Source organism: Pyrgilauda ruficollis, unplaced genomic scaffold (assembly GCF_017590135.1).
Source record: "Pyrgilauda ruficollis isolate IOZ18807 unplaced genomic scaffold, ASM1759013v1 scaffold161, whole genome shotgun sequence".
NCBI lineage: Eukaryota > Metazoa > Chordata > Aves > Passeriformes > Passeridae > Pyrgilauda > Pyrgilauda ruficollis.
The window spans coordinates 1,630,063-1,642,227 of NW_024514876.1; the positions used below are offsets into that span (position 1 = coordinate 1,630,063).

The 12,165-nt window shown below is 48.9% G+C and overlaps 1 protein-coding gene across 1 annotated transcript in view; it reads left to right on the forward strand.

The window, feature by feature from the left end:
- PLXDC1 (plexin domain containing 1) overlaps nucleotides 1–12,165 on the forward strand; it is a 22,693-nt gene extending 10,528 nt beyond the window's left edge. The window contains exons 9-13 of the mRNA XM_041462946.1: nucleotides 174–255; nucleotides 4,272–4,329; nucleotides 6,547–6,682; nucleotides 10,284–10,319; nucleotides 11,990–12,165. Coding sequence (XP_041318880.1) covers nucleotides 174–255; nucleotides 4,272–4,329; nucleotides 6,547–6,682; nucleotides 10,284–10,319; nucleotides 11,990–12,165 — 488 coding nt within the window. The remainder of the gene's footprint in view (nucleotides 1–173; nucleotides 256–4,271; nucleotides 4,330–6,546; nucleotides 6,683–10,283; nucleotides 10,320–11,989) is intronic.

Below are 12,165 nucleotides of genomic sequence, written 5' to 3' on the forward strand. Positions count from 1 at the left end.
ATTTTTTTTGGGAAAAAAATTGTTTTTTTTTTTTTTTTTTTTTTTTTTGTTTTTTTTTTCCCTGATTTTCTCACAGCTTTTCCAAGAATGATGCTTGGGGAAGCTGTGTTTGTCTCTGTGGCCAGAGAGCTGCTGCCACAGCCTGGCTGGAGCCTCTCCTCTCTGTTTTGCAGCCTGCCTGCAGCACCAGAGCTGTGAAACGTGCCTGGGCTCGGAGCTGACCTTCAACTGCAGCTGGTGCCACGTCCTGCAGAGGTACTGCCCCCAGCCCCCTTCCCTGGCAGCTGCCCCGTGCTCTTCCCATCAGTGTTCCTGCCTTTTTTAAAATTATTTCCCCTTTTTTTGTTGTTTTTTGGGTGCTGGGGTGCTGCTCTTGGCCCCACAGTCGCGGTTCAGCCGTGACCTCATCTCCAATTCCAAGCCACTCCAAAGCTGCATTTCCTGGGGTTTTTATTCCTGGAACAAGCTGGGACCTGAGGCAGGACTCAGATTTTTTTGTCAGTGAGCTGGAAAACGGGGGAAACTTGTCCTGACTCGGGCTGGGATCAGTGGAAGTGCAGGGAGGGGAAGGACAGCAGGGAGGGGACAGCGTTGGGGACACTCCTCTGTGTGTGACAGCCCCTGCTCGTCAGGAATGGGGCCAGCAAAGGTGTGGGGGGGGACTTTCCTGATTTTTTGGGGTTGAATGGAGGACGTGGAGCTCGGGCAGGGCTGTGCAGAGCAGGAGATTTAATGAGATTGAGCTGCAGGATTTATTGAGAGCTGGTGGCAGGGGAGGGGACCCAGTAACACAGATCCTGTGCCGTGGAAATCCCGCTCTGCTGAGGGCACCTGCCACCCCCTCCCCGTCCCCTGAGCCACCCCGAAGGAGCTCTGGGTCCCTGTGACACCCCCGAGCCAGGCTGGTGGCACTTGGCAGTGGCTCTGTGGCACGGGGACATTCTCATCCCGCCCCGGTGTGGCTTTGGTGGCAGAACTTGAGCCTGGGTCTGGTTTGGGCTGAGACTTGTTCAAACCTTTCCTTGTTCTGCTGGTTCCCAATCCCAAATGGGGTTTTATCAGATCATGGAATGGTTTGGGTTGGAAGAGACCTCAAAGTCCCTCCAGTGCCACCCCAGTACCACCAGAGCCACCTCCCCCTGTCCTAAGCGGCTCCTGGGACACTTCCAGGGCTCTGGTTTGGGCTGAGCCCTGTTCAAACCCTTCCTTGTCCTGTTTGTTCCCAATTCCATGGTTTGACAAATGGGATTTTATCAGATCATGGAATGGTTTGGGTTGGAAGAGACCTCAAAGTCCCTCCAGTGCCACCCCAGTGCCACCAGAGCCACCTCCCCCTGTCCTAAGCTGCTCCTGGGACACTTCCAGGGATTTGGTTTGGGCTGAGCCCTGTTCAAAGCCTTCCTTGTCCTGTTTGTTCCCAATTCCATGGTTTGGCAAATGGGATTTTATCGGATCCTGGAATGGTTTGGGTGGAAGAGACCTCAAATCCCACCCAGTGCCACCCCAGTGCCACCAGGGCCACCTCCCCCTGTCCCAGGGTGGGACACTTCAGGGATCCAGGAGCAGCCACAGCTCCTCTGGGAATTTCATCCCAGCTCCTCCTCACCCTCTTTAACCCTTCCTCACCCTCTTTAACCCTTCCTCACCCCCTTTAACCCTTTCTCACCCAGCTGCCATTGCTGGTGCTCACTCCTGTCCCTGGTGCCACCCTGGTGCCAGCCCCGTGTCCCTGGGGACAGCTCAGCTTCCCGCTGGGAATTCCACTGGGAATGGAGAGCTGGGGCAGGGGGGCCACTGTCATCACTGTCACCAGCCAGGCTGGTCCTGCAGAGCCAGATGATCCTTCCCAAAGAGCTCCAGGCTTGGAGCTGACATCCCAGCCTCGTGATTCCAACCCTGAGTGCTCCCAGCTCTCTCCTAAATAATAAAATCTGTATTTTTTTAACCTCTGCTGAGCTCATACTTGTGACAGGAACTGGATTTAAGCAAAGATCTCAGAAGTTTCGTTGTGGTTTTTCCTTTCCCTGGTGGGTAAATTGATTTTTGCAGGAATTATTTGGAGTTTGAGCCTTTCCAAAGGTCAGAGCTCTGCTCCATTCCCTGTTCCTGCAGGGAATTCTCGGGCTGGTGTTTGCCTGATGTCATCTGGAGCTCCTGCAGTGTTTTTCCTGTGCAGATGTTGCTGGAAGGAGCCCAGTGAACCTCGTGGGTCTCACAGCCTTGCCCTGGCACCGAGTCCAGGGAATGGAAACACAAACTCAGCCCAGGCCTCTCTCCTCATTTCCCCTCTCTCCTTCTCTCCCGATTTTCTCTCTCCTTTTCTCCTCATTTCCCCTCTCCTTTTCTCCTGTTTTCCCTCTCTTTTCTCCCAATTTTCCTCCTCATTTCCCCTCTGCTTTTCTCCCAATTTTCCTCTCCAATTCCCTTGATTTCCCCTTTCCTTTTCTCCTGATTTTTCCCTCTCCCTTTCTCCTGTTTTTCTCTTTTCTCCTGATTTTCCTCTCTTTTCTCCCTCATTTCCCTCTCCTTTTCTCCTGATTTTCCTCTCCTTTTCTCCTCATTTCCCTCTCATTCTCTCCTGATTTCCCCTCTCCTTTTCCCCTGATTTTCCCTCTCCTTTTCCTCTGTTTTGCCCTCTCCTTTCCCCCTGATTTCCCCTCTCTTTTTGGCTATCAGTTTTATCCACACCATGCTGTAAAAACCTTAAAGATAATAATCTAAAATTACCCCTTGTGGTCCCTACTACAATGCAACTTCTATTATACATATTTTTATATTTTATTTATACAGTTATTATATTTTATTATACAAAATTGTTCTGTTTCTTGGAATTATCCAGTCTCATTTGCCAGGCCCAACTTTTTTCTAATTCCATTTTTCTCTCAGGGATGTCTGTCCTATTGCAGATGTTGCTGGAAGGAGCCCAGTGAACCTCGTGGGTCTCACAGCCTTGCCCTGGCACCGAGTCCAGGGAATGGAAACACAAACTCAGCCCAGGCCTCTCTCCTCATTTCCCCTCTCTCCTTCTCTCCTGATTTTCTCTCTCCTTTTCTCCTGTTTTCCCTCTCTTTTCTCCCAATTTTCCTCCTCATTTCCCCTCTGCTTTTCTCCCAATTTTCCTCTCCAATTCCCTTGATTTCCCCTTTCCTTTTCTCCTGATTTTTCCCTCTCCCTTTCTCCTGTTTTTCTCTTTTCTCCTGATTTTCCTCTCTTTTCTCCTGTTTCCCTCTCTCCTTCTCTCCTCATTTCCCCTCTCCTTTTCCCTTGATTTCCCCTCTCCTTTTCTCCTGAATTTTCCCTCTCTTTCTCTCCTGTTTTCCCTCTCTTTTCTCCTGATTTTCCTCTCCTTTTCTCCTCATTTCCCTCTCATTCTCTCCTGATTTCCCCTCTCCTTTTCCCCTGATTTTCCCTCTCCTTTTCCCCTGATTTTCCCTCTCCTTTTCCTCTGTTTTGCCCTCTCCTTTCCCCCTGATTTCCCCTCTCTTTTTGGCTATCAGTTTTATCCACACCATGCTGTAAAAACCTTAAAGATAATAATCTAAAATTACCCCTTGTGGTCCCTACTACAATGCAACTTCTATTATACATATTTTTATATTTTATTTATACAGTTATTATATTTTATTATACAAAATTGTTCTGTTTCTTGGAATTATCCAGTCTCATTTGCCAGGCCCAACTTTTTTTTCTCCTGCCTCTCCTTTTTCTCCTGATTTTCCTCTCCTTTTCTCCTCATTTCCCTCTCCTTTTCTCCTGATTTTCCTCTCCTTTTCTCCTCATTTCCCTCTCATTCTCTCCTGATTTCCCCTCTCCTTTTCCCCTGATTTTCCCTCTCCTTTTCCTCTGTTTTGCCCTCTCCTTTCCCCCTGATTTCCCCTCTCTTTTTGGCTATCAGTTTTATCCACACCATGCTGTAAAAACCTTAAAGATAATAATCTAAAATTACCCCTTGTGGTCCCTACTACAATGCAACTTCTATTATACATATTTTTATATTTTATTTATACAGTTATTATATTTTATTATACAAAATTGTTCTGTTTCTTGAAATTATCCAGTCTCATTTGCCAGGCCACCTTTTGAAACTTTTTTCTAATTCCATTTTTCTCTCAGGGATGTCTGTCCTATTCCGTATCATTTCTAAATCAACATTTCTTATCTCAAAGTTTGCATACCAACACACACTCTGTGAGCCTTCTGTCGAGTTTTAAACATTTCCTGTTTCCCATTTCCCACAGCCTGGCCCTGGATAATCCTGATTTTCCCTGCAGGTGCTCCAGTGGCTTCGACAGGTACCGGGAGGAGTGGCTGAGCTACGGCTGCGGCCAGGTGAGCCCAGAGATCCCAGTAAATCCCAGTCCCAATAAATCCCAATCCCAATCAATCCCAGTCCAAATCTCTGTTTTGCCCTCTCCTTTCCCCCTGATTTCCCCTCTCTTTTTGGCTATCAGTTTTATCCACACCATGCTGTAAAAACCTTAAAGATAATAATCTAAAATTACCCCTTGTGGTCCCTACTACAATGCAACTTCTATTATACATATTTTTATATTTTATTTATACAGTTATTATATTTTATTATACAAAATTGTTCTGTTTCTTGAAATTATCCAGTCTCATTTGCCAGGCCACCTTTTGAAACTTTTTTCTAATTCCATTTTTCTCTCAAGGATGTCTGTCCTATTCCGTATCATTTCTAAATCAACATTTCTTATCTCAAAGTTTGCATACCAACACACACTCTGTGAGCCTTCTGTCGAGTTTTAAACATTTCCTGTTTCCCATTTCCCACAGCCTGGCCCTGGATAATCCTGATTTTCCCTGCAGGTGCTCCAGTGGCTTCGACAGGTACCGGGAGGAGTGGCTGAGCTACGGCTGCGGCCAGGTGAGCCCAGAGATCCCAGTAAATCCCAGTCCCAATAAATCCCAATCCCAATCAATCCCAGTCCAAATCAATCCCAATCCAATCAATCCCAGTCCAAATAAATCCCAATCACAATCAATCCCAGTCCAAATCAATCCCAATCACAATCAATCCCAGTCCCCATAAATCCCAGTCCCAATAAATCCCAATCCAAATAAATCCCAGTCCCCATAAATCCCAATCCAAATCAATCCCAGTCCCCATAAATCCCAATCCCTATAAATCCCAATCCCAATAAATCCCAGTCCAAATCAATCCCAATCTAAATAAATCTCAATCCCAGTCACAATCCCAATAATCCCAGACCCAATTCCAATAAATCCCAGTCCAAATAAATCCCAATCTAAATAAATCCCAGTCCCCATAAATCTCAGTCCCAGTCACAATCCCAATAATCCCAGACCCAATTCCAATAAATCCCAGTCCCAATCCAATAAATCCCAGTCCCAGTCCCAATAAATCCCAGTCCCAATCCCAATCCCAGTCCCAATTCAATAAATCCCAATCCAATAAATCCCAATAAATCCCAATCCAATAAATCCCAATAAATCCCAATCCTAATAAATCCCAATCCCAATAAATCCCAGTCCAAATAAATCCCAGTCCCAATCCCAGTCCCAATCCCAATGAATCCCAGTCCCTGTCCCAATCCAATAAATCCCAATCCAAATAAATCCCAGTTCCAGCTCCTTCCTGAGGGCAGGGAATGGGGCTGAGCCACAGGAAATCCATGCCCTCCCCCCCAAAATCCATGGCCCCAGAAAAATGAATGCTCATCTCTGTGTGACCCAGGGTGTTCTGGATCAGACTGAGCATCCCATGGGATTTCCCTCTGGATTTCCCTTTGGATATCCCTTGGGATTTCCCTTTATTTCCTTGGGATTTCCCTTTAGATTCACTTGTAGCTCGTTCTTTATTCCCCTTAAATATCCCTTTATTCCCATTTCCCCCCTTTATTCCCACTATTCCTTTTATCCCCATTTTCCCTTTTTTCCCATTTTTCCCGTTATTCCCCCTCCTCCTGGAGCGTGACTCTTACTCACTGCAGGCAGGAAGGAGCGAGCTCTGTTTGTGTCCCTGGGAGCAAAATGATCCCACAGCTCACAGGAATCAGCTCTGACCAAACATCTGCTTCTGCTTTGGCCTTTTCTCTTTTTTTTTTTTTTTTTTCTTTTTTTTTTTTTCTGATTTGGTTTGGGGGTTTTGTCTGAGTTTTTAAAATGTTTTTTGGGTTTTTTTTCCTCTTTTTTAGTGATTTTATTCTACTTTTTTTTAGTGATTTTATTCTACTTCCCTACTGAAAACTCAGCTTTATTTCCTATTAACCAGAGGGTTGAGTGAGGGGAACAGAGGTCACCACACCCTTTGAGGCCCCTGGACCCACATGGGGTCACCCCGAGGTGCACGAAGGATTTCTCTCCAGGATTTCTCCCAGGATTTGTCACTTGTGCTGCTGAAATCCTTCCCAAATTTTCCTCCCCTTCTCCCTGCTCTGGGTCACTTCTTGACCTCTCCCCCTCCAGTGTTTGACCCCGCAGAGCCCTCCTGGAATTCCTGCTGGGCAAAACCAGTTCCAAATTCTCCTTTTAACCCAAATTCTCCTTTTTTTTTTCCTCCACCAGTCGGATGAAAAGACCTGTGAGGATCTGGCCGAAGGCAGTCACTACTCGGCGCCCCCGGGCAGCTCCGTGTCACCGCAGCCCGGCGGTGTCACCTCCCCCACGGCCTCGCTCTTCCTCGACAGCCTCACCACCGAGGGTGGGTGCCCGACAGGTGACCCTGAATGAAGTTAATTTGTGATCTTGGAAGGGAGCAAACGGCAGCTGCAGCGGGAGGAGAGTGGAGAACAGCAGAGGAGCGGCTCCACCAGACAGAGGAACTGGCCATCAGTGTCCTCTCCGAGCAGGCCAGATCCTGGATCTGTGTCCTCTCCAACCAGTCCAGATCCCTGGATCTGTGTCCTGTCCATCCAGCCCAGATCCTTGGTCTGTGTCCTCTCCAACCAGCCCAGGTCCCTGGATCTGTGTCCTGTCCATCCAGCCCAGATCCCTGGATCTGTGTCCTCTCCAACCAGCCCAGATCCCTGGATCCGTGTCCTTCCCACCAGCTCAGATCCTTGATCTGTGTCCTCTCCAACCAGCCCAGGTCCCTGGATCTGTGTCCTGTCCAACCAACCCAGATCTCTGGATCCATGTCCTCCCCACCATCCCACTTTCCTGGATCCGTGTCTTTTCCAGCCAGTCAGGTTCTGTGGATCCACATCCTTCCCACCAGCCCAGATCCCTGTGTCTTCCCAGTCAGCCCAGATTGGTGGGTCTTCATCTATCCCACCAGCCCAGATCCCTGGATCCACCTCCTCACCATCCCAGATCCCTGGATCTGTGTCCTCCCCATCAGCTGAGCTCTCTGGATCTGTGTCTTCTCCATCCAGCCCAGATCCCTGGATCCTCATCTTTCCCAGTCATCCCAAATCCCTGGATCCGTGTCCTCCCCAGCCAGATCTGGTTTTGGATCCACATCCTCCCCAGCCCTTCCAGCCCCCTGGTTCTGCTCCTGGAGCTCTGGTGCATGGCCAAGACCTGGGAATTCTGGATCAGGAAAATGTCCCTGTACAGGTGACCCTGACCTTGGGGATGTCCCTGGACAGGTCACCTTGATCTTGGGGGTGTCCCTGGACAGGTGACCCATTTCTCCATCTGCAGTCCCTGGATCTGTGAAGTTCCTGAATCCCAGAAGGATTTGGGTTGGAAGGGACCTCAAAGCTCACCCCATCCCCAGGGCAGGGACACCTCCCCCCATCCCAGGTGGCTCCAAACCCCATCCTGGGACAGGGATGAGACAGGAGATGATGGGAAGGGGAAGGAAGGGCAGCCAGGAAGTGACAGCTGGGGGAGTGAGGCACGGTGGGAAGAGTTTTGGGGCTTTTCCAGCTTTTTTTACCCATTTGTGAAGGTCAGAGAGCAGCCAAGTCTTGGTGGGGAGGATCCCCGGGATCCTAAAGGAGTCAATCCCAGAGAGAGGGGTTTGGGATTTCACTAGTGCCAGGACTCTCAGCCTGGAATTCCCGCGGTGATCGCTCTTTTCTTGGGATTGCTGCTCCACAAAAAGCCCCGATCTCCCTGGAGACCCCCGGGATCCGAAACTCCATAATCCCATTAACACGGGGCCGGCTCCGCCGATCCTGGCGCAGGTAGCGCCGCAATTTGGCTGCTTAATAGTCCCTAACGCCAAGTGCTAATTAGGATAAATAGAAAGGAGCGCTCGTAATTGTCCTTCAGCGCCGGGAAGGAGCTGGGTGCGGGAACGAGCCCCTGCCTGGCAGGGCTGACTTTGAAAGGAGCAATTAAAGGCGAGGAGGGGGGTGGAACTCCGCCACGAGATTGTTTTCCAGCCCATGGCTGGTTCCTGGAAAAAAGGAACAAGAGGCTCTGTGTGACACAGAGCATGAAGTTAATTTGTGATCTTGGAAGGGAGCAAACGGCAGCTGCAGCTGGAGGAGAGTGGAGAACAGCAGAGGAGCGGCTCCACCAGACAGGGGAACTGGCCATCAGTGTCCTCTCCAACCAGCCCAGATCCTGGATCTGTGTCCTGTCCATCCAGCCCAGATCCTTGGTCTGTGTCCTCTCCAACCAGCCCAGATCCTTGGTCTGTGTCCTCTCCAACCAGCCCAGATCCCTGGATCTGTGACCTGTCCAACCAGCCCAGATCCCTGGATCTGTGACCTGTCCAACCAGCCCAGATCCCTGGATCTGTGACCTGTCCAACCAGCCCAGATCCCTGGATCTGTGTCCTGTCCATCCAGCCCAAATCCTTGGATCTGTGTCCTCTCCAACCAGCCCAGGTCCCTGGATCTGTGTCCTGTCCAACCAACCCAGATCTCTGGATCCATGTCCTCCCCACCATCCCACTTTCCTGGATCCGTGTCTTTTCCAGCCAGTCAGGTTCTGTGGATCCACATCCTTCCCACCAGCCCAGATCCCTGTGTCTTCCCAGTCAGCCCAGATTGGTGGGTCTTCATCTATCCCACCAGCCCAGATCCCTGGATCCACCTCCTCACCATCCCAGATCCCTGGATCTGTGTCCTCCCCATCAGCTGAGCTCTCTGGATCTGTGTCTTCTCCATCCAGCCCAGATCCCTGGATCCTCATCTTTCCCAGTCATCCCAAATCCCTGGATCCGTGTCCTCCCCAGCCCTTCCAGCCCCCTGGTTCTGCTCCTGGAGCTCTGGTGCACGACCAAGCCCTGGGAATTCTGGATCAGGATTTGGAATCCAAGCCAAGTCCTGGGAATTCTGGACAGGATTTGGAATCCAAGCTGAGCCCCTGGGAATTCTGGATCAGGATTTAGAGGACAAGTTCTGGGAATTCTGGATCAGGGTTTGGAATCCAGATCCTGGGAATTCAGGATCAGGATTTGAAGACCAAGCCCTGGTCTGAGATGGGTTCCCAAGCCCTGGGAATTCTGGATCAGGGTTTGGAATCCAGATCCTGGGAATTCAGGATCAGGATTTGAAGACCAAGCCCTGGTCTGAGATGGGTTCCCAAGCCCTGGGAATTCTGGATCAGGGTTTGGAATCCAAGCCAAGTCCTGGGAATTCTGGATCAGGATTTAGAGGACAAGCTCTGGGAATTCTGGATCAGGGTTTGGAAGCCAAGCCCTGGGATTTCTGGATTGGGATTTGGAGGCCAAACCCTGGGAATTCTAGACAGGATTTGGAGGCTGAGCCAAGTCCTGGGAATTCTGGACAGGGTTTGGAATCCAAGCTGAGCCCTGGGAATTCTGGGTCAGGGTTTGGAAGCCAAGCCCCAGGACTTCTGGATCAGGGTTTGAAGGCAGAGCCCTGGGAATTCTGGATCAGGATTTGGAGGCTGAGCCAAGCTCTGGGAATTGTGGGTCAGGGTTTGGAAGCCAAGCCCCAGGAATTTTGGGTCAGGATTTCACCCTGGTGAGGGCGGTCGTGTGGCGCCTGTTGAGGGACAAAGCCGTGTCTGGTAGATCCCGAACCTTCCAGAACGAGCCAAGGAACGGAAGCAGATTTTTATCATCCCGGGGTTTATTTGGGATGCAGATTCCATCGGCTGAACAGGGACACCCAGTGATGGATCAGAGCTCCCACGGGGAGCAGTGACCGACCCCTGGACCCCTTCCTGGGGATTTTTGTGCTCCAGCTGCCACCTCGGTGAAGGAAACCCACGTCCCACGCCCCGCTCAGCCCCTGGCCTTTTCCAGGTGCTTCCCTTTCCCACAGAGATTTAAAACTGCCCAGAAATCCCATCCCGGGGGGAGGAATTGGGTGGGAAACAGGAGGATATCACAGAAAACTCCTGATTTTCTGTTTTGCCGTGTTTTCTCCTTTCAGATGACACCAAACTCAACCAGTTTGCAGGAGGAGAGGGTAAGGAAGGCCTTCATCCCTCCCTCTGCTCCAGGGGAACTCAGAATTCCCTGGATTTGGGTGCACGGTGCTGTGGGGAGCACAGGGACCCCAGAGTGATCAATTCCTGCTGTCCTCACCTTGATTAGTCATTAGCAATTACTAGCAATTAGTAATTAGCAATTCCAGCCAGTGAAAAAAGTTGGGAATACTCTGTTTTATCCTGATGAGAGTTTTTTATTGTTTGAATTATTTTTATAATTTGATTATTTTTATTATATTTTTATTTTTTATTATATTTTATTGTTTGAATTGGTTTTATTGTTTGAATATTTGAGTCTTATGTTTTGGTTGTTTGGTTTTGTTAAAGTATTATTTTATGTGTTTTTTATTAATAATTATTATATTATATTATATATTATTCATTTATGTTTTTTAAAAAATTTATTAGTGAAAAGAGTTATAGCATTTAAAGGTTTTTTTACTTAGTATAGGCTTTTTTTTTAAACTCAATTTTGTTTGTAATAATTTGTGATTTGGACAACGAATAGAACAAATACTTGAATAATTTAATAATGTATTTTAGTAATTTTTTTAATTAGTAAATTTTAAAAATGTGTATTTTTTTAATTTTAAATTTTTAGTTTTGTAAATTTTTTTAATTTAAATTTTTAATTTTGTAAATATTACCTGGATTTGGGTCCTCTCCACCATCTCAGATCCCTGGATCTATGTCCTTCCCCACCATCTCAGATCCTGGGATCCACATCATCCCTATCTCAGATCCCTGGATCCGTGTCCTCCTACCCATCCCAGATCCCTGGATCCACATCCTCTGCATGCCAGATTCCTGGATCTGTGTCCTTTCCCTTTCTCAAATCCCTGGATCTGTGATCCTGGATCTGTGTCTTCCCCACCATCTCAGATCCCTAGATCCACAACCTCCCCATCCCAGATCCCTGGATATGTGTCCTTCTCCTTTCTCAGATCCCTGGATATGTGTCCTTCTCCTTTCACAGATCCCTGTTCCTCCCCCCATCCCAGATCCCTTGATCCATGTCCTTCCCATCCAGTGAGATCCATGCATTCCGAAGAACCCTTTTGAACCATGAAACAACATTTTAAATCCCCCATCTCAGATCCCTGGATCCTGGATCTGTGTCCTTCCCCCATCTCAGATCCCTGGATCCATGATCCTGGATCTGTGCCCTCTCCACCATCTCAGATCCCTGGATCTATGTCCTTCCCCACCATCTCAGATCCCTGGATCCACATCCTCTGCATGCCAGATTCCTGGATCTGTGTCCTTTCCCTTTCTCAAATCCCTGGATCTGTGATCCTGGATCTGTGTCTTCCCCACCATCTCAGATCCCTAGATCCACAACCTCCCCATCCCAGATCCCTGGATATGTGTCCTTCTCCTTTCTCAGATCCCTGGATATGTGTCCTTCTCCTTTCACAGATCCCTGTTCCTCCCCCCATCCCAGATCCCTTGATCCATGTCCTTCCCATCCAGTGAGATCCATGCATTCCGAAGAACCCTTTTGAACCATGAAACAACATTTAAAATTCACTTTTATCACTCAAACCGCTCACACCAACAGCACCCTTTGTGCCCAGGACTCTTTTTCCCCATTTCCCCCCCTATTTTTTCCCCCATTTTCCCCCCATTTCCCCCATTTTCCCTGCAGGAATTGGGGCACAGGGCCCTGTCCCAGCCGCTCACCTCCTCTGTTTGTGTCCCCAGCGGAGGCCGCACCGCTGGCCTGCCATGAAATTCCGCAACCACGGCAACCACGCCTCGTACGCCGAGGTGGAGGCGGCCAGCCAGGAAAAGGAGGGATTTGTGGAGGCCGAGCAGTGCTGA